The 23,083-nt window shown below is 37.1% G+C and overlaps 3 protein-coding genes across 3 annotated transcripts; all 3 read left to right on the top strand.

Moving 5' to 3' along the window:
- Positions 1–1,902: 1,902 nt before the first annotated feature.
- LOC107771001 (transcription factor MYB58-like) lies at positions 1,903–3,290 on the top strand. The gene is made up of 3 exons (XM_016590326.2): positions 1,903–2,148; positions 2,344–2,473; positions 2,565–3,290. The coding sequence occupies exons 1-3, from the start codon at positions 1,998–2,000 to the stop codon at positions 3,097–3,099; spliced, it is 816 nt and encodes a 271-aa protein (XP_016445812.1). The 5' UTR covers positions 1,903–1,997; the 3' UTR covers positions 3,100–3,290.
- A 16,291-nt stretch (positions 3,291–19,581) lies between these two features.
- Positions 19,582–20,292, top strand: LOC142179999 (uncharacterized). The gene has a single exon (XM_075250916.1). The coding sequence runs from the start codon at positions 19,582–19,584 to the stop codon at positions 20,290–20,292; it is 711 nt and encodes a 236-aa protein (XP_075107017.1).
- A 952-nt stretch (positions 20,293–21,244) lies between these two features.
- LOC142179998 (uncharacterized) lies at positions 21,245–21,709 on the top strand. The gene has a single exon (XM_075250915.1). It carries the CDS (start codon positions 21,245–21,247, stop codon positions 21,707–21,709), a length of 465 nt encoding a protein of 154 aa, XP_075107016.1.
- The last annotated feature ends 1,374 nt before the right edge of the window (positions 21,710–23,083 follow it).

Raw genomic sequence — 23,083 nt, 5'->3', positions numbered from 1 at the left:
CCTCTCTGGGGAGGGTCACTCGCTCTGATAGATTGGAAGCGATGATGTCCAAATTGGGGCAGCGACAGTCTTCCTTCATAGTAGGGATACTAGAAGGATGAATGGAAGATGGGTACATGCTAATCGCCCATAAACGAGGGTTATCAGTAGGGAATTTCTCCTCAAAATTCTTCGAAACATTAAGTCTCTTGGGGATTATGGAACTTACTGTTGAGGGAGTAGAATCTTCGTTTTTGCTTTTACTTTTCGAAGAGCCAGAACATTTTGATAAAGAAACTATTAGAAGAAGGGAAGAAGAAATTCTGAGTTTTGGGAGGAAATAAAGAAGAGATGAAGAGTAAGAATGCAGGTTTAAAGATCAAGCAACTAGTAAAACTCAAAAGAGAAGGGAGCTGATACGTATAGGTAAATTTTTGGGCGGCAAAAATACTTAGCTCTAATTATCTCGATAATCGGCAGAAGGCGTGCTAAATCATAAGAGGACGCGTGTTCTAGGCATTAAATGCGGAAGGGCAGACGTCTAATCAACCGCCAGTGACCGACAAAAGGAATTATAGTATTTTTCGCCAAAAAAGGATTTTTACTGACTTTCCGGTAACACAAAGTTATGTTACCGGAAAGCATAGAAACTATCTGTATTGGGTTAAATATGGTATATTATGTGATCGTCTGAGAAGGGGACACATGGAGTCAAAACCGGGAGGGATGTAAAACCGGGCACAATCACCTCGTGTGTCACCGAAGAGGGCAAGTCCATAAAGGGATTAAGCATGCTGCGCCCGATAGCATTGAATGAAGAATATTCCACAGTATTAAAGAGTAACGACTCATTAATGAGATATGAGCATTTATGTTTACTGTTAGTTTTCCGTTATCATATTCCAATAATTGTGATTAGTGGTGGGCCCGACCATTACGCCCACTGAGCTATAAATAATAGGCTCAACCATCATTGTAAGGACGACTTTTTCTGAAATACATTGGATACACTCTAAGGAGCAATCTAATATCTTTTTGATCCCTCGCTTGTTAAATATATCATCATTGTGCCCGAAAACTTGGCTCTCGGGCTCTTTGAATATACCATTTCATCTACATTTCCAGCCAAGTATCTTACATATCAATCGATTAATTCATTATCTTTTGGATCAAATTGGCCCATCTGTCTAGAAACCACGAACAAATTTAGAAACCACGAACAAATTTAGATGTACTGATTTCCGGGCAAACATGTATCTTGTGAATTTTGGAAATACACTTCATTGTTTTCCTTTTCATTTAATTTTGTGATATAACTAAGAAAATAAATTGAAAAATCAAGTATCTCGAAAATATTTTAATTAGTTTTAGGAGAAAAAATAACATATGTAAGGCGGGTTTGAAATTTTCTGTTAACTCGTCGAAGCACTTCATCAAATTATTGCTTTCACTTATATGGTAACTTTCCAACAATTGATCATTCAGAAGTCACTTAAATCCATATTACTTAATCCAATTAAATCAGTGAGAATTTATACTGCTTTTATTTTATAGTACTATGATTTAAGAATGTGACCAAATAAAATCATACAGTCAGTAAACGTCAGAAGCTAGCAGGCCAAAACGGGTGGAATATGTCTTTTAAGATTGATGTGGGAAAGCAAGAATTCATTTTTCCTTTTCCTACTCTAACTCCCAATCTGATATCAACAGCTTGTCCCTACGGCCAATCTCTAGAAAAATTCAACTTCTCCTTCAAAGAATTATTATAAAATTTAGCCTTAAAAAGATATAAGACGAAAAGCACTAGGGGACAAATTACTAAACCAAAATTAAATGTAGTGCAGCGATCGAGTCCCTATAGCTTTCCTGGAAAGAAGGCTTTTATTAAAGAATTTCATATATACAGTGAGTGGGAAATATATTTTGTATAAATTCAGGTTTACAAAGCAAGGCCAAAAACTATACAAAAAGCAGTAAAGAAGTAGGTGATCACTTGAGCTTCTCTACAATCATATATGCCAAGATTACCACCACAGCAGCAGCAGAAAAGCACAAACATGGAGGAGATAAAGAAGGGAGCATGGTCTCCAGAGGAAGACCAAAAATTGAAAACTTATATCATGAGATATGGCATTTGGAATTGGAGCCACATGCCCAAATTTGCAGGTTTGATTCATTACAAATAATTTCCAATATCAGATCCAACATGTTAATTCTGATAATTCATTCTTTGATTTCTACGCATGCATTAATATTTCTACACATGCACTAAACATACTTGTAACCCTAATTAATTCAGTGTGTAAGTTCATTAATATGTTCTACTTAATTAATTAGTCTCGTGAACGTACATAATTGCAGGGCTTTCAAGAACGGGGAAAAGTTGTAGACTCCGATGGGTGAACTATCTTAGCCCTGATGTTAAAAGAGGTCCCTTTATCATGGAAGAAGTCGAAATAGTCGTCAAAACCTATCAGGAACTTGGAAATAGGTGAGACGAACTTCTAATTCTGAGTTCTTTTTTTTGCTGTTGTAAGATTTGAAATTTTAATAAACAGAAAAGTGTATTATATTATCTCTAGATGGTCAGCCATTGCTGCAAGATTGCCAGGAAGAACAGACAACGAAGTTAAAAACTTCTTCCATACACACTTAAAGAAGCATTTGGGAGTGTTGAAGAGTACTACTAGGGCAAGAAGCAATAAAAGGGCACTGAAGAAAACCAAAGGAAATGCCGACAAACAATCACCTGATGTTTCTTCATCAGACAGCAGCAGTATTGTTACATGTGAAGAAAATAAAGTGAATGAAAACCAGACGATGGGCGTTTCTATGAATTTATCTCAAACATACCAAGATTGGTTCAACATTGTCGATCAACCAAATATTGAGATGGAAATTAGCCCGGTTATATTGGAGAGCAACCCAGACGATGGTGGTACTTATGATTCCAACTGCCAACAACTTCATGATCAGTTTGAGCACTCTGATGAGTACATTTCCGAATATTACTCCAGCTTTAACTCAATTGACCAGTTCGATATGAGTTCATTCTGGTTTGATGAACTTTGGGATGTCGAAACATCTGATTTTTTCAGAGATGTTATAACTAATTAGCACCTATGTCTCACGTCTAGCACTTTTTGGCCTTTTTAAGTAAACAAAGCCAACTAGAAAATGGGGATTAGACAAACTTCTAAGTCCTACTACTTGTTTTAAAGTATGAAGAGTGGTAATACAAGTTATGTACTCTTTCTCATGAGATATGACCCAGTTGCCCCGAATATGCAGATTCTTCTTTTTCCAGACTTGAGCACGTGGCACAATAACATGACAAGGCTACCTCAAATTGTAACAAAGGGCAGAAGTACCTTTAATTTAATTTCTTGCTTGTATCCTAACTGGATTTTGCCATAAATAAAATGGGTATAAATGGGGTTTCTCCGGAGGTTCTTTTTTCCTGCTAAGAAGATAGCCAAATATTTTAAAGGCGGAAATTAAGGTTGTTCATTAGAGAGAAAACGATTGCGGAATATTAAATCCCAAATAATGTTAGCGAAATTGAGAGAGAAAGCATAAAGAAGAGGTTAATCCAAAAATATAATATTGTCCCCAACTAAGCATGTGAATCCCAAGTTTTCGCTCAAATAACATTTTACTTTATTGCTTATTTGCATTTTTACTGTACTTATTACTCCCGGTAGCTCTAGGCCCGGAACCAAGATATCTACCGTTTATTCCAATTTTAAGGCTAAGTGTATATTTTTTCTCTAATTCATCTGTTATTTTTGGATCAAATTAATTCACTTGTTTATAAATCACGTAATATTTTAACTGTATCGTTTTACGGGTAAACAGTTTGACACCCACTGTGGGGCACAGACAGTCGTGTAATTGTATTGTTCCCTGCTTCTACTTCTATTATTAACTTGTTTGATTCTTTGTTCTTAGCAAAAATTATTTAAAATGCCAGATAATGATGTTAACAATGTACACAATGTTGAGGCCCAAGAAAATCAGCCTCAGGACGAGGATTCAATCAGTGATTGAAGAAGAGCACGTCGTCGAAAGCAATAGTGGCGATTCAATCAGCCTCAGCATTAACTATAAACCCAAGCATCAGAATTTTGAACTTTCAACGCCTCTGAGAGGGAACTTGCTACTTTGCCCCTATAAAATACAAATTACTATAATAGCTATTAGTAATACTATTTCAGAGTTTTGATCACAGAGCATTGACAGCCATGACTATTACTACTTTTGACGTTGACTTCTTCGGTGATCGTTGTTGGACTTGATATCGAGTGGCGACCCACTTTCAACCGTAATCAACAAAGCCAAGATGCAATTCTTCAGCTTTGCGTTGGCCGCCGCTGTCTCATATTTCAACTCCAGCACTGTTTTACATACCTTTTTTCTTATTCGTTTTTTTGTACAATCCCAGTTGCACCATTGTTGGGGTTGGAATCGAGAATGACGTTGAAAAGTTGGAGAAGGATTAAGGGATACGTGTGGGCAATGTGTTTGACTTAAGGCATTTGGCGGCGGATGCTTATGGCATGAGGGACCTGAGAAATGCTGGTTTAAAGAAGCTGTGCCAAGTTGTTCTTGGAAAAGAAATGGAAAAGCCCAAGAATATTACTTTGGGTAAATGGGATAACGAAGAGCTCAGCGCGGAGCAAGTGGAGTATGCTTGTATTGATGCTTTTGTGTCTTTCGAGATTGGAAGACGCTTGAATGCTTCTAGCGACTTTATAGTCTTTTGTAGCGACATAAGTCGCCACTAAAAGCAATATTTCTTGTGGTTTCGACTCGTGTATTGAGTCTTTAAAGTCAAATGTACGTGATGCAAACAAACGTTTCTACTAGAGATCCGGCATGAGGCTATGTTATTCTAGGTTTAAAATCCTGAGGGAGTTGTTTTATACCTGGCTTACCCAAGCGGACAGCTCGAGCCGAGGTGGGGGCAATGTAGCGGGAGCACGAAAGTCTACCCGACCTAGTTGTTGATCTAGCCTCGTTCTATTTGGTATGACCTCTAACAGAAAAGTGGGTCACGCGCACGTGTGCACCATAAATTCAGAAGACTCATAAGGGAGGTGTAAGAAGGCAGTTTACACAGTTCAAATAATATCAAAGCGGTAAATGAGCGGCAATTACCACATTAGGCCCACAAATACAATAATATAAACATTCAAGAAAGCCAAGTATAGATCACATTACAAGCTCGAATTCTGAACTCTGAACTAGAAGTTATGGGTTCTTGTCCCCAACAGAGCCGCCAGAACTGTCACATCTCTTTTTCCGAGGAATAGAGGATTTTTTCAATTAAAGTGATATTATTCGAAATAAGATTATTTATTTATTTAGAGTCGTCACTTGGAATAATTATTATGGTGTCCCAAGTCACCGGTTTATTTTAAAATTCATTCGAGGAAATTGACTCGATTTAAGTCCGCGAAAACCAAAAGACCGGGTAAGGAATTCTGTTAACCCGAGAGAAGGTGTGAGTCACTCTCGGATTCCGTTGGTTTAGCAAGGTCGCTTTAATCATACATGGCTTAATTAATTATTTAATTACGCATTTTAGAACCTATGTGCGTTTTACCTTTTACTGCTTTTAAATTACTTTATTATGGTGTTATGAAATTATCTTTGAAATGGATCACGTGTGTGTATATCCGTTTGTTCGGGTGTCAAAATCATGTCACGCGAACGTGTACATAATTGACAACACTTTATTAATTTTAAGATTGTTTGGCCAACGTCGCTCGAACGCGTACCTTGATTTATTTTGGGAATCATAATTATGTCACGCGAACGTGTACACAATCACGATAGTAAATTAAAAGCGCGTCTAAAGGAAACTACGACCTTTTTTTAAAAAAAAGAAGAAAATTTGATCACTTCACTAGATTTGGAGTTGACATAAGGAGGCAGCGTTATAGGATTTATTTGTGAAAAATAGAGTAATCCTTAGCTAATAAGTGGCAAGGCTTGTATACTACAAGTATCCAAAGTTCTGCCAATTCATAAGGGGCGGCTACAATTACTAGAGAGTAAGGGATTGAAATTAAGAAAATGTTCAAAGCCTTAAAGTGATTCAAACCGATTTGGGCCTACTGAAGCTAACATGTCTTTTAAAATAGGTGACATTTTTATAACATGGACAGGACATGGGGTTGGCTTGTGGCTCTACTGGATGGGCCGGCTCTCTGTTGAGCCCAATCAATCAACATGGTATTTCAATATAATTTGCAAATATCAAGAATAACAAAATTAATTACAGACTTTCTTAAACATTAATACATGAATTTTCAAGCTAAATCACTACAGTACTTAAAAGAACAAAAGGAAATAGTTCAAATTCTCACTCATGCTAATAGACATTTCATGAACCAAATACCTTATATTTTCTAGGCCTAAACAATATTACAGCATATAAGCTTTGAATCATTAAACCATAAACTCTGTATGCTTTTGACTTCAAATTGAAACCTATGATGCAACCTTCACCCTCATATGTGTAAAAAAATGACGCACTTGACTAATAGTGGTTTGATAAACAGGGTGAGTGAGCAATCGGTAGCAACTAGTCTAGTTAGTGAGTAATCATAGCTTAACTATTCAGCTCAAACAAACAAATTTAATTAGATACTCATCGAGAAACAAAGATGAAACAGATTTCACATTCAAACAGCAGGAACATATAGAAGTAGATATGGAGAGGGAATCAACATATCAAATTTTCATTTATATACTCTAACAAAAGTTTACAGATGGAACTTTAGGTACCTATAAGCAGGAAATAGTCAGCAAATGGACAAATAAAGGCCTGGGAATGAAGATGAAAATCCAGCTAATAGAACAACAGCTTTGAAAGCAGAATCAACTTACAACTTCGACTTTAAACCCAGAAACAACATAAAAATCCGAGAGATATTGAAATAGAAAAGTAGAAGATTGAATTGGATCCTAAATCCTCCCTTTTCTGTTTTTTTTGTTTTTTTGCTAAATAGTAGGTATTATATTAATAATAAAAGAAAATAAGGACCACGAAGGAAAAGTACAAGTAAGGGAAAAAGTACAAGTAGGGGGGGAGGAGGGCTATAGCACATTATTGTTGCCTCTATGCCTTGGCTATATAGTCATCCCTATGCGCCTCCATTGCCTTTTGGTGGCAGCCTCACGAGTGGCTGTCGGCAAAGTCTCACGAGGGCGAATGATTTCATAGCCGTTTGGATATTTTCCAAAGGCATAGTACATATAGCAAGCACTTACTGAGCTAGGCCTTACCTTACAAATCCTATTGAGGCATGAACAACCTCATCTACTAACAAGCATGTAAAAAATAAGAGCTAGAACGAATTAAGTACTGTATGATCATCACATAGTTTATAACATACACTGTGATGATGTTACATATGGTAATACTTATAAAATGAAATATTAAAACATGATAAAAATTAGAGTATGGCCCTTGTTTATTCCATCATGTGACCTCTTCAAAATGTAAATCCTTGACTTTCTTCTTTAAATATCTTCATCAATGCTTCGAACTTCATCATTTTTTATTTGATCTATTTGACTTTGTGGAGGTGGCAGGGGTTGCGGCCTTTAGTTTTGCAACTCTCATTGGAGGTTTCCTAATGACAACCTCTTGTGTTACCTTGTCGTCCCAACTATGTTGCCTCTCGGGTGGCTTCTTCTTATTTTTGTTGGATCCACTTCTCGCATGTCTAGGTGAAAGATCTCTCTCCCTAGCTATAATGTTGAAGGTGGCATCCAGTAGTTCCTCCTCTTCCCCTTCTTCACAAAAATATTGACCCATATCCATCCCAAAAGCGTCCATAGGATTGAATCCGGGCACTAGTGCACCATGATCATCCTCAGATTTTCAAGAGATCTCAATGTATCCATGTTATGCGAAACAAGAGCATGGATAATATTGGTAGGTGTCAAATTATATTTTGCAGCCAAAGCAATTGCATTTCCAGTGGCCACTATCTTGTGCATCTTTTTAGCATGTGGTGAAAGTTCTATGTCCTTCACGCCTGCTGCATTATTGCTTAGTAGTTGCTGATCTACTGGAGTTGAAGCGTTGTTGATGTCATCTGCGGTAGGCTGAAACGATGAAACAATTGCTGCATTTTGTTTCTGTCCAATAGGAAAAATAAAACTGGAGCATTTGGACTTAGCCCTATCTTTTTTGGCAGAACAGTAGTTGAAATAAGGGCATGCTCCTCCTGTACCTTCACTGTTACCTCATGTTGCACCAGCTGCAGGTTCTTCTTCCATGTTGATGCTTTTGAACTTGGGGTATTGACTTGTTTTGCGTTGGCAGTATGTGTATCTTTCCTAACAGTTCCCATATAACTGTCCACATATTCAACCTTATTACCTTCCTCCTCCTCAACCTGGTCTGCCCAGCTGTTTGAGATATGGTCATCTTCATCTTCCTCATATTTCTTATCAGAGTCATACTCTTCTTCCTCGTCTTCTACTTGGTCAGCCCATGTCTTAAGATTACCAGACTCCTCTAGCTCATATAAATTCTGTTGAGTTGCGTCATTGCGCTCGTCTTTTTTAGTTGGTTTTTTAGAAGCATAATAATTTGAGGAAATGGCCTCACGAGTATCAGTTGGGTGAACGGAGTCTTCAGAGAGACTAATTGCATCATTGGAGGGGATCTCGTGATGAGAGGTATTCAATCCAACCTTATAACCATGAGAATTATCAGTAACACCTTTGTGGCGGTGTGCAATAGCCTTTGGAGCCAAATTTCCAGTGAAAACATGTAAAGGATTCATGTTCTCCAATATTTGAGCCCCAATAGAGGTAAGATTCAACATAGCTGGAGTCGAGGAGCTATTTTGATGAAAGTTTTGAGCATCATTCCTCTCCACCAGCTGCAAATTTTCCCCAGCAATCCTCCCACCAGCATCAATCATCGTATCAAGAGCAGCATAAGGATTTGAACAACTTGTTGCATCTATACCATGTCTAGTGATCATTTGAGACTGTTGTACCTTTTTTGGAATGCCTTTTTTGTTCGACACCCTCGTCCAGCCTTCTGAAGTCTCCTGAGCACTAATATCACCCTTAACAACTTCATGACACACCTCTCTAACACTAGGTAAAGCAGTTTGCGCAGTATTTCCAGCCTTCAAAATATCTGTTTGTGCACCGGCCATTGTGGCATCCAAAGTCTCCATACCAGTTGCAACCACAACAATAGTATATTTCGCACTTAAATTCACACCGTGCCCAACATTAGCTTTAATAGATTGTGCAGCAGATTGTGCACCTACTTCTGATGGAATTGCATCAGTTCTGCATCAGTTCTACCTGTATTGTCAAACACCTGCCCAGCCTTTTCCTCCTTCCCTTCTGTTATTACCTGCTCCTGTCTAATTTTAATGTGCCCAGCAGCTACATGGCCATTAGCATCCTGATTTCCCCCCTCTAAAACCTGTGAAATCTGTTTCACAGCTGTAGAACCAACAATTTCAGCAGCTGGTTGATCGTGATAAATCCCTCGTCCATTACCAATTTGAATCCCAGATGCCCCATCAACTTGTTGAACCGTATCACTCTTGTTTGAATTAACAGGTCGATCAGTAGCAGCCTTTAATGCACCAGCAGTAGCTGTATACATCATTGCAAATACTGTGGATGCAGGAATATCCTTCAACCTCTTATCATCTCCAATTGGTTTTTTCTTGACATGCTCCACACCTACACCCCCATACTTTCGCCCAACTTTAATTGGAATTGCAACATCTTTAACACCAACATCAACACCAGAAGCAACTTGATTCCAAACAGCCCCTGCCCAAAGCCACCTACTGGAACAGACTGCACAACACCAATTGTCCCAGTCCTACTCGTCTGCACAGTTTTTTCAGTAGTTGTTGTCTTTTCAGTAATTTGGCCAGCTTCAATTTGAACTATAGTTACATTAGGCACAAAATTAACAGCTTTGTTAACCCCTGTAACAACAACTCCATCAGAGGTTGCATTCTGAGACATCCCCCGCCCCACACAAACTTTAGCAGATAGGGATTTTCTTGAACCTGCCTTCAATACATGTGAAGCCGCGCCTGTTCCAACATCAAACAACTTCTCTGTAGATGTATCAAGCTTCAAATTTTGTTGTTTCTTTGCATTCAAAAAGTTCCTGGTATCACCTTGTAATTTTTCAATAGGATGATCATCTTCCTCGACTCCTTCCTCCTCCACATTACTGTTGTTATTTGTTTTGCCCAACAATACACGACACTTCTTCTCATCATGACCTTGGTGCTTACAATGGTTGAAATACAAAGGCAAATTATCATACACTACATCTTGCAATTCCTCCATGATCTTTCTAGTCTTTTTGTCAATACTTCTGAGACGAATTCTATCGGGATGTTTGTCAAGTAAATCTAGAATCACTCTAACCCTGCAGTGCTAGGTCTCGATCTAGTCTATGTTGCTTTGTAAACATCAATTGGTATCCCAACCACATCAGCAATAGAAAGCAAAGACTTACGTGCAAATAAGTCAGGCGACAGATTTGGGAACGAAATCCAATCAGCTGTTCGTGAGGTTTCCTCCTTTGGATTGAATCCAATGGTCCAAGGGAATATCCTAAGCTGATGTTCCTTCCCTTTATGCATAAAATAATTAACACTCTTTGATAGGGAAATAACAAAGTCTTCGTATTGATCCATACGCATCAAATTCTGTCGCGGCGCGAGTAATCCAATAAGGCAGTGGCCTTTGACTCCAAACACTTTGGGTAGCACTTGTCACACCTCCTTTTTCCCGCAGGGTTAGGGGTTAGGGTATAGGGGATAGGGAAATTTTTTCAATTTAAGTGGCATTATTCGAAATGAGATTATTTATTTATTTAGATTCGTCACTTGAAATAATTTATGGTGTCCCAAGTCACCGATTTATTTTAGAATCCCAAATTGAGAAAATTTGACTCTTATTTTTGGTCCGCGAACACAGAAGACCGGGTAAGGAATTTTGTTAATCTGGGAGAAGGTGTGGGGCACTCTCGAGTTCCGTGGTTTTAGCACGGTCGCTTAACAATTAATACTTGGCGTAATTATCTGATTTATTATATGTTTTAAACCTATTGTGCATTTTTGTCTTTTACTGCTTTTTAATATTTATGGAATTTATTTGAACAAGTCGCGATGTCGTACACTTGTCGTTTTGGTACACATTGCAAACCGCGCCACATGAAATGCACCCGCGATTTACAACATGTTTATTTTTATTATTATTTGAAATTATGGTCAAGTCACGTGAAACGTGCACTTGAATTGGGGTTTACGTATCATGACTATGCCATAGGAACCGTACCCATAGTCACGATAATTTATTATTAATCGTGCCTAAATCAAGCTACGGTGTTCGAATATTATTCAATTACTAATTTTGACATTATTGTAAGGTCATGAGGTATGTATATTGTTATGGAGGAAATGAAGTAAATTAATTATGAAAACAGTTGGCTAGCTTGTGAATGTTTATTTGTTTTTGGTCATGTGCAACAATTAGCCCATAAATACGTTAGGGAAGTCCAATTAAAGTCTTAAACCAATCATGGCCCAACCTAATCTCTTATAATTTTACTGCTAACCAATATTTGAAACTAGACTAAATTTATGGCAGGAATAGATAGATACAGGCAGGACCAATTTAGTCACTAAGATAGGAGATCAAAATGAAACTAAAGCATGCTAAAATGGAAAGCCATTACTTCATTGAATAAACAAGAAATGTAACGAATTAATACATATTCATCAATAAAATTAACCATATGAACTACTAAAAAGGACAATAAATTAATCTTAACAAATACTCACTATGAGCTTAGTCTTTTATACCAAGCTCTAGGTGCTTGTTTTAGCCCATAGAGAGCCTCAGTCAACTTAAACACATGATAAGGAAACTGCGAGTTTTCAAAACCTGGAGGTTGTGTAACATAAACCTCCTCATCAATGAAGCCATTTAAAATACATTTTTAACATCCATTTGAAATAGTTTAAAACCTTTAAAAGAGGCATATACTGATAAGATACGAATTGATTCAAACCGTGCTACTGGAGCAAAGGTTTCATCATAGTCGACTCCTTGTTGAGAGTAACCCTGAGCGACTAGCCTTGCTTTGTTCCGGATAACTTTACCTTCTTCATTCAGTTTATTCCTGAATACCCATTTGGTTCCATGATTGTTGCATTTGCTGGTTTGGGCATCAATGTCCAAGCTTGATTTTTGTCAAACTGATCAATTTCTTCTTGCATATCATGTACCCAACTTGAGTCTTTCAAAGCTTCATCAACTTTCTTTGGCTCTATTTGGGATATGAGTGTGATGTTAGCCTTTTTCTTTAAAGCTCCTCTTTTTTCCTTTTCATCAGTTGGATTTTCAATGATAAATTTCTGAGGATATTCTGGTTCGCTTCTCCATTCATTTGGTACTGCTTCAGGATGTTGATTAGTAGACTCATTCTGAGGTTGATCATGCTCACTGATGTCTTCATTAGTCGATTATGGGATTTCAGTCATACTGTCAGCAGTTTCTTTTGAAGTCTTTTATTCACTAATCTTTTGTTGATTTTGACCGATCTCTTCATCACCTGCAAAATCTTCTTTCTCGGCCATAGAGTTATTATCATAAAAAATAACATGGACTGATTCTTCTACGCATAAGGTACACTTACTATAGATTCTAAAAGATCTACTATTATTCGAGTAGCTGAGAAATATATTTTCATCACTTCTTGGGTCAAACTTACCAAGATTATCCTTGCCATTGTTGTGGACAAAGAATTTGCTTTCAAAGGGGTAAAAGTATCCAATGTTGGGTTTCTTACCTTTTCATAGTTCATATGGAGTCTTCTTCAAAATAGGTCGAATTAAGCACCTGTTGAGAAAGTGACAATGTGCTAACTTCTTATGCCCAAAAGTGTTTCGGGAAGGATTGTTCTAGTATCATGGTTCTTTCCATATCCTGCAGAGTTCTGTTTTTATGTTCAACCACTCCATTTTACTGTGGTAACCTTGGTGCTAAGAAATTATGAGTGTATCCCTGATCGTTGCAGAATTTTTCAAAAGTTCTGCTTTCAAATTCTTCTCCATGATCACTTTGAATAGTTGTGATAAGATTCCCCTTTTCTCGTTCAATTCTTTTACAGAGAATCTTAAAGTTTTTCAATGCTTCATCTTTATGAGATAAGAAAATCGCCCATGTAAAACGTGAGTAGTCACCAACAATAATAAAAGCATATCGTTTACCTCCAATGCTGGCAATTCTAGTGGGTCCAAATAAGTCCATGTGAAGCAATTATAAAGGCTTGGTAGTAGACACATTGTCCTTGGTTTTGAATGAGTTTCTAGTTTGTTTACCAATTTGACATGTATCACATACATGATTTCTAGAAAAATTAAGCTTGGGAAGACCAATAACTAAATCATGCTTAGAAAGTTTTTCAATTAGATGCATGCTTGCATGACCAAGTTTTTTATGCCAGAGCCATGGATCATCAGATATGGATGCTAAATAAATATGACTATCTAGATTTTCAATGCCATCAAGAATGTAGACGTTTCCATACCTTTTACAAGGAAGAATGATATTACCTGCCTCATTTTCAATAGCACGCCATGTTTTCTTGAATTTAACTTCATACCCCTAATCACACAGTTCACTTATACTCAAGAGATTATAGTCCAGTCCATCTACAAGATATACCTCTATAATATCGCAATTATTGTTGAATGGAACTGTGTCGGTACCAACTATCTTTCCTCTTGAATCATCTCCAAATTTGATATTTTCTCCATTTATTTTTGTGACTTCTTTGAATAGATTTTTGTCACTCGTCATGTGATTGGAACACCCACTATCTAAATACCATTTTTCTTTGCAACTCTTTCTGTGGTGCTACTGCAAAATAGAATTATCACCTTCTTTTAGGTACCCAAACTTGCTTAGGTCCTTGTTGGTTAGTTCTACAGGAATCAAGGTTGTTTTTAGGTTTCCAAATCCATCCTGAAACATTATATTTACGAAATCTACAAAAAGAGTATTTATGTCCAACTTTATTATAGTAATGACACACATGGGTTGATCCAATTTTTGATCTCCCACTTGTGTTAGTACTTGTGGACACAGTTCTAGACAGTCCTTTTCTAGTTGACTTGTAAGTCGCTTGATTAGATTTGACAGAACTATGACTGGTGGACTAGTGCATGCCATTAAGTTGCATATGCAGTTCCTGGACTTCATCTTGAAGTACATATCTTTCGATTTCACAAACATCAAGCTTAAGTTCCCAGTCCTTCTTTTTCCTATTGAGTCTCCTTAATTCATTCAACATTTTTTGAGACTCTTTCAGGGTAAGGTCAAGAATATTCTATAATTTATTACATCTATCACAATCATAGGATCTTACCTCGCTTATTTCACCTCGTGCCATGAAACAGTTTTCAGTATCTTCTTTGCATTCATCGTCTGATGCATCTTCATCAGTCTAACAACCAGAGTATCTATTAATGTCATTTTTCAAGATGGCCATGAAGCAAAAAATTCTTCATGTTTTGAACTATCTTCATCATTCCAGCTTTCTAAGAATTTATTTTTATTGAATCTTCTATAGATTTTCCTCTTAAGTTCGGCGCATTCAGCTTGAACATGGCCATACCTTCCACATTCATAGCATTTTCTGTCATTTTTATCTTGTTCATTGTATTGCCTAGTTTGTCTAGATGAAATCCTTACTTTATTTGTGTTTTTGTATCTTCTCATTAATCCATTCATGTTTCTTGACACCATGGCGATTTCTTGTTCAAGAGCTTCTGGATCATCATCAACCTCATTTTCAGGTCCTTTAGTTATAGTTTTGAAAGCAACTGTGTTCTTCTTTTCTTCCTGACGAGTTTTCTTGAGATAAGTTTTCTCAAATGCTATAATATCTCCTCGTAATTCATCATATGAAAGTTTGTTTAGATCTTGAGATTCGAGAGCAGCTACCTTTGTCTGCCAGGTAGTAGGCAAACTTCTTAGGATTTTTCAAACTTGATCACCGCTTGAGTAGGGTTTACCAAAGGCTTTCAAAGCGCCAATGATTTTACTAAATCGTGCAAACATCCCCTTAATAGATTCTCCTTCTTTCATCTGGAAAAGTTCATAATCGTGAACCAATAGATTTATCCGGGTTTCTTTTACTCTGATGGTTCCTTCATAGGTAACTTCTAGTTTGTCCCACATTTCCTTTGGGTGTCACGGCTTGAAATTTTCTCGTACTCTTCTCCACTAATGGCAATATAAAGCAAGTTTTTTGCCTTAGCGTTGACTTAAACAACAACCATTTGCTCGTCTGCGTATTCATCTATATCTTCAGGGTCAGCGGGTGGTTGAGCTGCTGCTAATAGTGGATAGTTTTTCATTTTGATAACGCGCCATACTTTGACATCATAAGATTTTGTACAAATTTTTATTCGCACTTTCAGTGAGAAAAGTGTTGTCCATTGAAATATGGTGGCCTGACTTGTGACATTTCTTCTTGAAAAAGTGCTCCAATAGTTACTAGATTTTCCATGATCTTTTCTCACAAGTTTCTAAGCAAAAGTGTGAGACCTGCTCTGATACCAATTGAAAGTGCAAGAGGGGGGGGAGGGGGGGGAGGGGGGTGAATTGAAATTTTTCTTTTCTTTTTCGAGGTATTCGACTAACTTGCGTTCTAGTCAACTAGGCTTTTAAAACTGAATATAGGAAAATAAATTGCAGAAAGTAATTGACACAATATATTTTTATACTGTTTCGGATGTAGAATAAATCCTACGTCTAGTCCCCTTGGATTGCAAGGGTGTTCTCTTTCAAGTATGAAGTGGATTAGTACAGATGGGTTGATGTTGTTATACACCAACAACTTTGTCACTGTGTTTTTCTCTCCATGCTCGATATAATGTCTCACCAAGATTCTTTTCTCTCTTTCTTCTCTTCCTTGTTACATAAGAAGTCTATAGCAGACTACAATGCTTGTTTGAAGTAGAACAAATAGATTGAAATTGGTTCGATCAAAGTATACCCTTCCTTGGCATCTTCTGTAGAATATATAACGAGTTGGTCTCCATTCTTCATGGCGTGATAGTGTAATGATTGAAAGGCAACCCAAGGGAGTTGATTGTCAGAATCAATCAAAATGATTTTTTTCCAAGAATAAAATGGATTTTCCTTTCGTTTCTTCCTTGATTTCCTTTTCCTTGCAAGCCGTTGAGATGAATATTCTCCGTAGATCTTTTATGTAGATTGATTGATCTTCTATGCTGATTGATTGATACCTTCCATAAATAGTTGAATCGAGTATCCATAAAAGATGCGGTCACTACCATTTTACTCTTTGATTCTTGCCTTTGGATCTTAACGTGAACGTTTGACTCCTTGATTCTTCCTTTCAGATCGTCTGCTAGAATCTTTCTAATTCTTGTGACATCCTTCTTTGGAATCGGTTTCCTGCAAGTATAATTAAGTTATTATCTATTATTAAAATATATATCTAACATTTACTAATTTGACATAGACTTGAACTTAATCTATGATAAAGTAAGTCTTTGTTTACCCATAGTTGTACATCCCATATGCTTGGAGGTCTATGTAGACGCCCATTCGATAGTTGAAACTCTTTGAATATAGGTTATGCCTAGGGCAAGTCTCTTAAGAAATATAAGGAAGGTATTAAGAAAAGAAATATGGTCTTTGATGATCTAGTCTTAGCTAGTAAGTGTATGAACTCATACTTTGAAGAACCCCTAATGTGCCATGACGCAGGGCAGACCAGTGAGGACGGATTAAACAGGACTAAAAGACTTCTAGGATGACTACTATCTTTTGAATAAGGAGTGCATATGTCACGTTAGGCAAATCCTACGTCCCTATGAAAGAGGAAAATGAAAAGTATTAAGGAATAACACAAATTTCACATGGTAGGCACGCTTTTGGGCTCGATAATAGCATAGCCTAAGAGACAAATTCATGAAGTCAATTGGGCCAAAGCGGATAATACTTTCCATGAATTTGGATCATAACAATCTTAAATATCATTATTCATTTTTGGTGTGTATTAACTGAATTTGGTGAACTCTCGCATTATCTCTTTTTCTTATGCATTACAACTCGAAAGAAAGTAAGAGAGTGGTGAATTAAAGAACTCACGAAGGGCAATAAGACATATTTGTCAACACGATAACATTCTTTTCTCTGCCATTTAAACACCAGTGAGTTTCCTAACTCTATCAAACTCCATGCAAGTTCTTAATAATTCACCTTAGATTACTTTTTCGTTGTTCTTGAAAGCTAATACCAAGTTGAACTACACCAACACGTTAGACTAAAATGTCAAAAAATGCCTCTAAAGGTAGGTATCTCTCTATCCATATTTGAAACCTGATTGGTCCTCTCGAATCAAAAAATTAAAAGTATACAAACTATTGCATGTCTACTTTTTATGATCTTGATATATACAAAAATTGTTCTCACACGCAAATTTTAATTTACGTCTCTTTCGCTGTATATTATAAAACTTTTTATTATGAGATATTGAGAGGAATAATGCATTAACCGATGTGAATTATTACACTAACAATTTGACATTGTACCTGAAACTTTAAATAAGTAGTGTTCAGACCTTTTTTAAAAAAAATAGTGTTCAGACTTAACTCCTATATATGTTAAATAACATATTTTGGAAACAGAGATTATGGAAATGAATTTCAAGCTTATGAAAGAAAAATAAAGAGATCTGAATAGATTTTCTCTCTCTAGCTTAGGGATCTCGGCGCACGTTAAGATAACATACGCCGACGGTGGTAGCCATGGCCAGAGGGCGAGATCGACCGAAGAAACAACCAATTGTTATAGTAGGGAGCTCGGTAAGTGCTAGGGTAATAACTGAAACTCTAGAAAATGGAGGAGAACAAAGAATTTCAACACCAGTAGCGACTCATTTTCCAGCTCTTTCACCATTGGTGTCGGCAGTGAAATCGAACCCTGAGGTGAAGAAATTGAACCTCAGCGGAGAACCAAAAACGCAATTGACAGGAAAAAAAGGCCATAAGGAAGTACAAACACTAATGATCCAAAGCTCAAAGATTCAACAAAGGAGAAAGATGAAGTAGCAATGAAGCAACAAGCTACAGAGCCTACTAGGACTGGACTATTCAACTGTAATCGTGCTGCAACTAATGGTATGTCTCTTGATTATATTCCTCCGGAATTGGTTGAGGGATCTGTAATTGTTAATCTTGGCAAAGAAGAAACAGAAAAGGAGATTGATAAATAGAAGTTGGCATTAATAGTATATGTAGTGGGAGATACACCTGGATATAATTACATGAAGAAGTACGTGCAGCAAAACTGAAATACTGTATCGGAACCTAGAATCTATTATCATGAGAAGGGATACTATGTTGTTAAATTTCAAAGCATAGCAGACATGAATTAAATTCTATATGCATGACCTTATAGTATTAACAACAGACCTATGATTTTAAAGCAATGGACTCCAGATTTTGACTTTAATGCAGAGTTCCTCACAGAATTGCCTTTATGGGTTAAGGTTTCAAATCTACCCATGAGTTTTTGGAGCAGGGATTCATCGAGTAGGATAGCCAATGTCATTGGTGTTCCTAAATATGCGGATGAATGCACATCAAAATAGACTAGAATATCATTTGCTGGAATGCTCATAGAAATTAATGTCACTAAGGCCTTGCCATCTGAAATAACAGTGATGGATCCTTCAGGGAAAACATTCTAGCAAGGAGTGATGTTTGAATGGAAACTTGAATACTGTGAAAAATGTTTAATGATATGGCATAACTATGATATGCAAATAATGGATACATCGCACAAAGAGGAACCAAAGCAAACTTGGCCAATAAAGAGGATGAAGAGACCTCAAAAACTGGTTCCAACTTGGGTACCAAAGGTAGACACTCGTATGCCAGCTACCTCTGATCAGCAGGGTACTAGCTATACAGGGACGACCAAACAAACACAACAACCAACATAAATAATGGTAAATGAAGAGATAGATCCACAAGCCAAAGAGAAGTAGTTATTGAAAGAAAAGACAGCTGAAGAAATAAATGACAGACCTATAAATCAAATAGTGTAAGTTGCTATACTTGTGAGAAATGAGTTTGAAATATTGCAACAAGATGATGTTGTGGTGGCAGTCTTACTCCCCTCTGATTTAGGAGGGGGATTCATATGCCATCAATAGTGTCTTGGTTAGCATGGAATATGAGGGGGATAAATAAAATATATAAACAAAAAGAAATGGCTACATACCTTAAAGAGAATAAAGTAAAGTTAGTTGGATTAGTGGAAACAAGAGTCAAGGAGCATAATGCAGGCAAAGTTAGTAGGAAAATAGCTCCTGGATGAGAGTTTGAAGCTAATTATGCAAGTGCAATTAATGGAAGAGTCTAGATACTTTGGGATAGTGTTGTATATCAGATCAAGAGTATATAACAAGGAGCTCAATTATTGCACTGTAATGTGGTTAGCAAGAACCAAATCATTGAGTGTGATATGATAGTTGTGTATGGATATAACACACTAGAAAAGAGAAAGGAGCTATGGCAACAACTTGCAGGAATCTCACATAAGGTATCTAAACCCTGGATTATCTGGGGTGATTTCAATTCCATATTATGCCCAAAGGATAGACTATATGGTACTGCAGTAACTAACATGGAGATAAAGGACTTTGCTGAATGTGTTCGAAATCTGATGCTGAATGAGCTACCATGGAAGGGAGATTACTATACTTGGACAAATAAACAACAAGGTGGAGACAGAATCTGGAGTAGAATTGACAGAGCAATGGGAAATGCAGATTGGATGATGCAGTTTGGACATCTCACTACTAAGTGCAAACTACCTCACATCTCAGATCATAGCCCTATGATGATAAACACTAACTTGAGGGAGCCAAAGATCAAGCCACCATTCAAATTATTTAATGTTTGGTCAACACATGAGAACTTTCCTAAGATAGTGGAGGACTGCTGGACACAGAACCTGCATGTAGATACAATGAGAAACATTTGGCTGAAACAGAAAGACCTACGAGGAAAACTGAAGATTCTAAATGAAACTGAGTTCAAGGGTATTGCTATGAAGATTGAACAAGCCAGGGAAGACCTTAAAGAGGTTCAGACCAAGATAAGTGCACATTACACAGATGCACTTGCATCAGAAGAGAAGAATATACTATGTCAACTTGAAAGTGGTCCTTGATTGAAGAAAGTATTATGCAACAGAAGGCGAGGGCAATGTGGATAAAACTTGGGGACTCTAACACTAGCCACTTCTCAACAGTCATGAAGGATAGGAAACAGAGGAAACAAATCACATAGATAGATTCTCTATATGGAAGGAGACTGACTGACTCAGTAGTTATAAGGGAAAAGATTACTCAGTTTTACAAGTCACTCATGGGCACAGCAATTCCCAGTGTGGCAGTAGTAAATAAGAAGACCATAAGAAGAGGAAAAAAGTTAAACCATGATCAGCAACTTCAGCTATGTGAAACAGTAACAGAACAAGAAATCTATGATGAACTATGCTCTATAGAAGATGACAAAGCACCAAGGGTAGATGGATACAATGCAATTTTCTATAAAAAAAAAACATGGCCAATTATCAAGAATGAAGTTATGGAAGCAGTAAAGGAGTTCTTTATAACAGGTACTATGTTAAGAGGCATCAATTATACTGCAGTAACTTTGATTGCAAAAGTAGCTAATCCGGCTACAATCAAAGAGTATAGGCCAATTGCCTGCTGTATTGTTCTCTATAAAATCATTGCTAAAGTCCTGGCAGGAAGAATACAAAAGGTTATTGCTAGTATCATCACAGAAACACAAGCTGGATTCATTCCTAGGAGAAACGTTGCAGACAATATGATCTTGGCACATGAATTGGTAAAGGCATACACAAGGAAATACATCTTACCAAGATTCATGATCAAAGTAGATATTCAAAAAGCCTATGATACAGTAGATTGGAGGTTCCTGAAACAGATGTCGGAAGAGCTGCACTTCCCTCCAAAGTTTGTTAGATGTGTGATGGAATATGTGTCAACTGTTAATTACTCCATAGTAATCAATGGAGAACCAACCAAACTATTAGATGCTGCAAGAGGGCTGAGGCAAGGGGACCCAATGTCACTTTCTTATTTTCCATAGTCATGGTGTACTTAAGCAGAAATCTTAGTGAATTGAGGGATGAGAAGCAATTTAAATATCATCCTAAGTGTTCAAAAATGAATATCACTCATTTGAGTTTTGAAGATGACCTACTAATATTTGCCAAAGGAGATCTAACTTCTGTAGGTCTACTGCACAGAAAGTTTGGTAACTTCACAGATGCTTCAGGTTTACAAGCTAACAAGTCAAAGAGTGCTATCTATTTTGGTGGAGTACCAGATCCTCTCAAATATGATATTCAACAACTACTGGGATATGGGCAAGGGGAATTACCTTTCAGCTATTTAGGGATTCCACTGGCTACAAGAAAGGTGAAGATGGTAGAATGGAAACCATCAATATCCAAGATCACTGCAAGGGTGGCTTCATGGGTAGCAAAGAAGTTGTCATATGCTGGTCGAGTCCAGTTGGTGAAGTCAGTTCTGTTTGGAGTTCAATCCTACTAGGCTCAGTTGTTTATAATATCTGCCAAAGTGATGAAGGCCATAGAAGCTTACTGTAGAAGCTATATTTGGTTAGGAGAAAATGAAATAAGTAGAAAAGCATTTGTTTCTTGGAGTAAAATGTGCGTGCCAAAGTCAGCTGGAGGTCTTAACCTCACAAATTTGAAGATCTGGAACAAAGCAGCTATAGTTAAAACTTGCTGAGAATTACATAGTAAGCAAGATACTCTTTGGATCAAATGGATACATGAGTACTATATAAAAGGGAAGCAGTTAACAAATATGTCCATACCCCAGCAAGCAAGTTGGATGGTAAGGAAATTATTCAAGGCAAGAGAGGAATTGAGTAATGTGGAACATAAGTCACCAGGGAGCAGGAGCATGATTAGGGACGTCTACCTGAAAATGTAGGAGATCTACCAAAAGTCACCTGGAAGAACCTGATGTATGGGAATGCAGCAAGACCGAAAGTAGTCTTCATAACATGGCTCCAATTTCAAGGCAAATTACTCACAACTACAAGACTAAAAAGTTGGGGTATGTAGATAGATACAAGCTGTCAAATGTGCAAACTAGCAGAGGATAGAAAAGATCACCTATTTGCTGAATGTGAAGTTAGCAGATGAGTGTCGAGCAAATTAATGGCATGGATACAAACTGATTGTCCATCAATGATGTCACGGGGGCAAATGCAAAGTTGGATAGAACAGAGAACAAGAGGAAAGACAAAGCAAGAAAAAATACTAAAGCTGGTATATACAGAGTACATATATGCAATATGGATTGAACGAAACAACAGAGTTTTTATGCAGAAAGCGAGAACAAGTGATGTTGTAGCTAGAGAAATAGCCTAAACCTGTCATGTTCGTGTTGCTGACAATCTTAAGATGACTCTACAGAATTTCAGATTTCCTAGTTAAGGTGTATAGGATAGTTTCTATTACTGTAGTGTGTTTGTCATATGAACAATAGACTGAGTATAAAGTCTAGCTGCATTTGTAAATATTCTACTTGGTAATTAATGAAAGTTGATAGTACCAAAAAACAAATAAAGAGAAATCTCCTAGTACTTCAATAATGTACTGATCATTTTGGAATTGGATAGACCATCTACTCCCACTAACGTGAGAACTTTACAGAAATCAACAGTTTTATGCAAATTGTCCATCTTAATTTAATAAAAGGAAATCATAAAGACTTCTTTGAAGGCACATTTGGATTCCGGCAATCTGCATTAGTTCCACTCTTTAATCGTCGTTTCTTGTTTTTTTGCTTAAATAAATTTTTCATATTAATAAAAGAAAACAAGTAATTCGTCAAATGACGTACCGGAACCAAGTGTGGTTCTTTTGGACTCAAGCGACGTAAATAAGTATA

Source organism: Nicotiana tabacum, chromosome 4 (genome assembly GCF_000715075.1).
Source record: "Nicotiana tabacum cultivar K326 chromosome 4, ASM71507v2, whole genome shotgun sequence".
NCBI lineage: Eukaryota > Viridiplantae > Streptophyta > Magnoliopsida > Solanales > Solanaceae > Nicotiana > Nicotiana tabacum.
The sequence above is the reverse complement of the archived record's forward strand: the minus strand, read 5'-3'. Positions and strand labels throughout refer to the sequence as shown.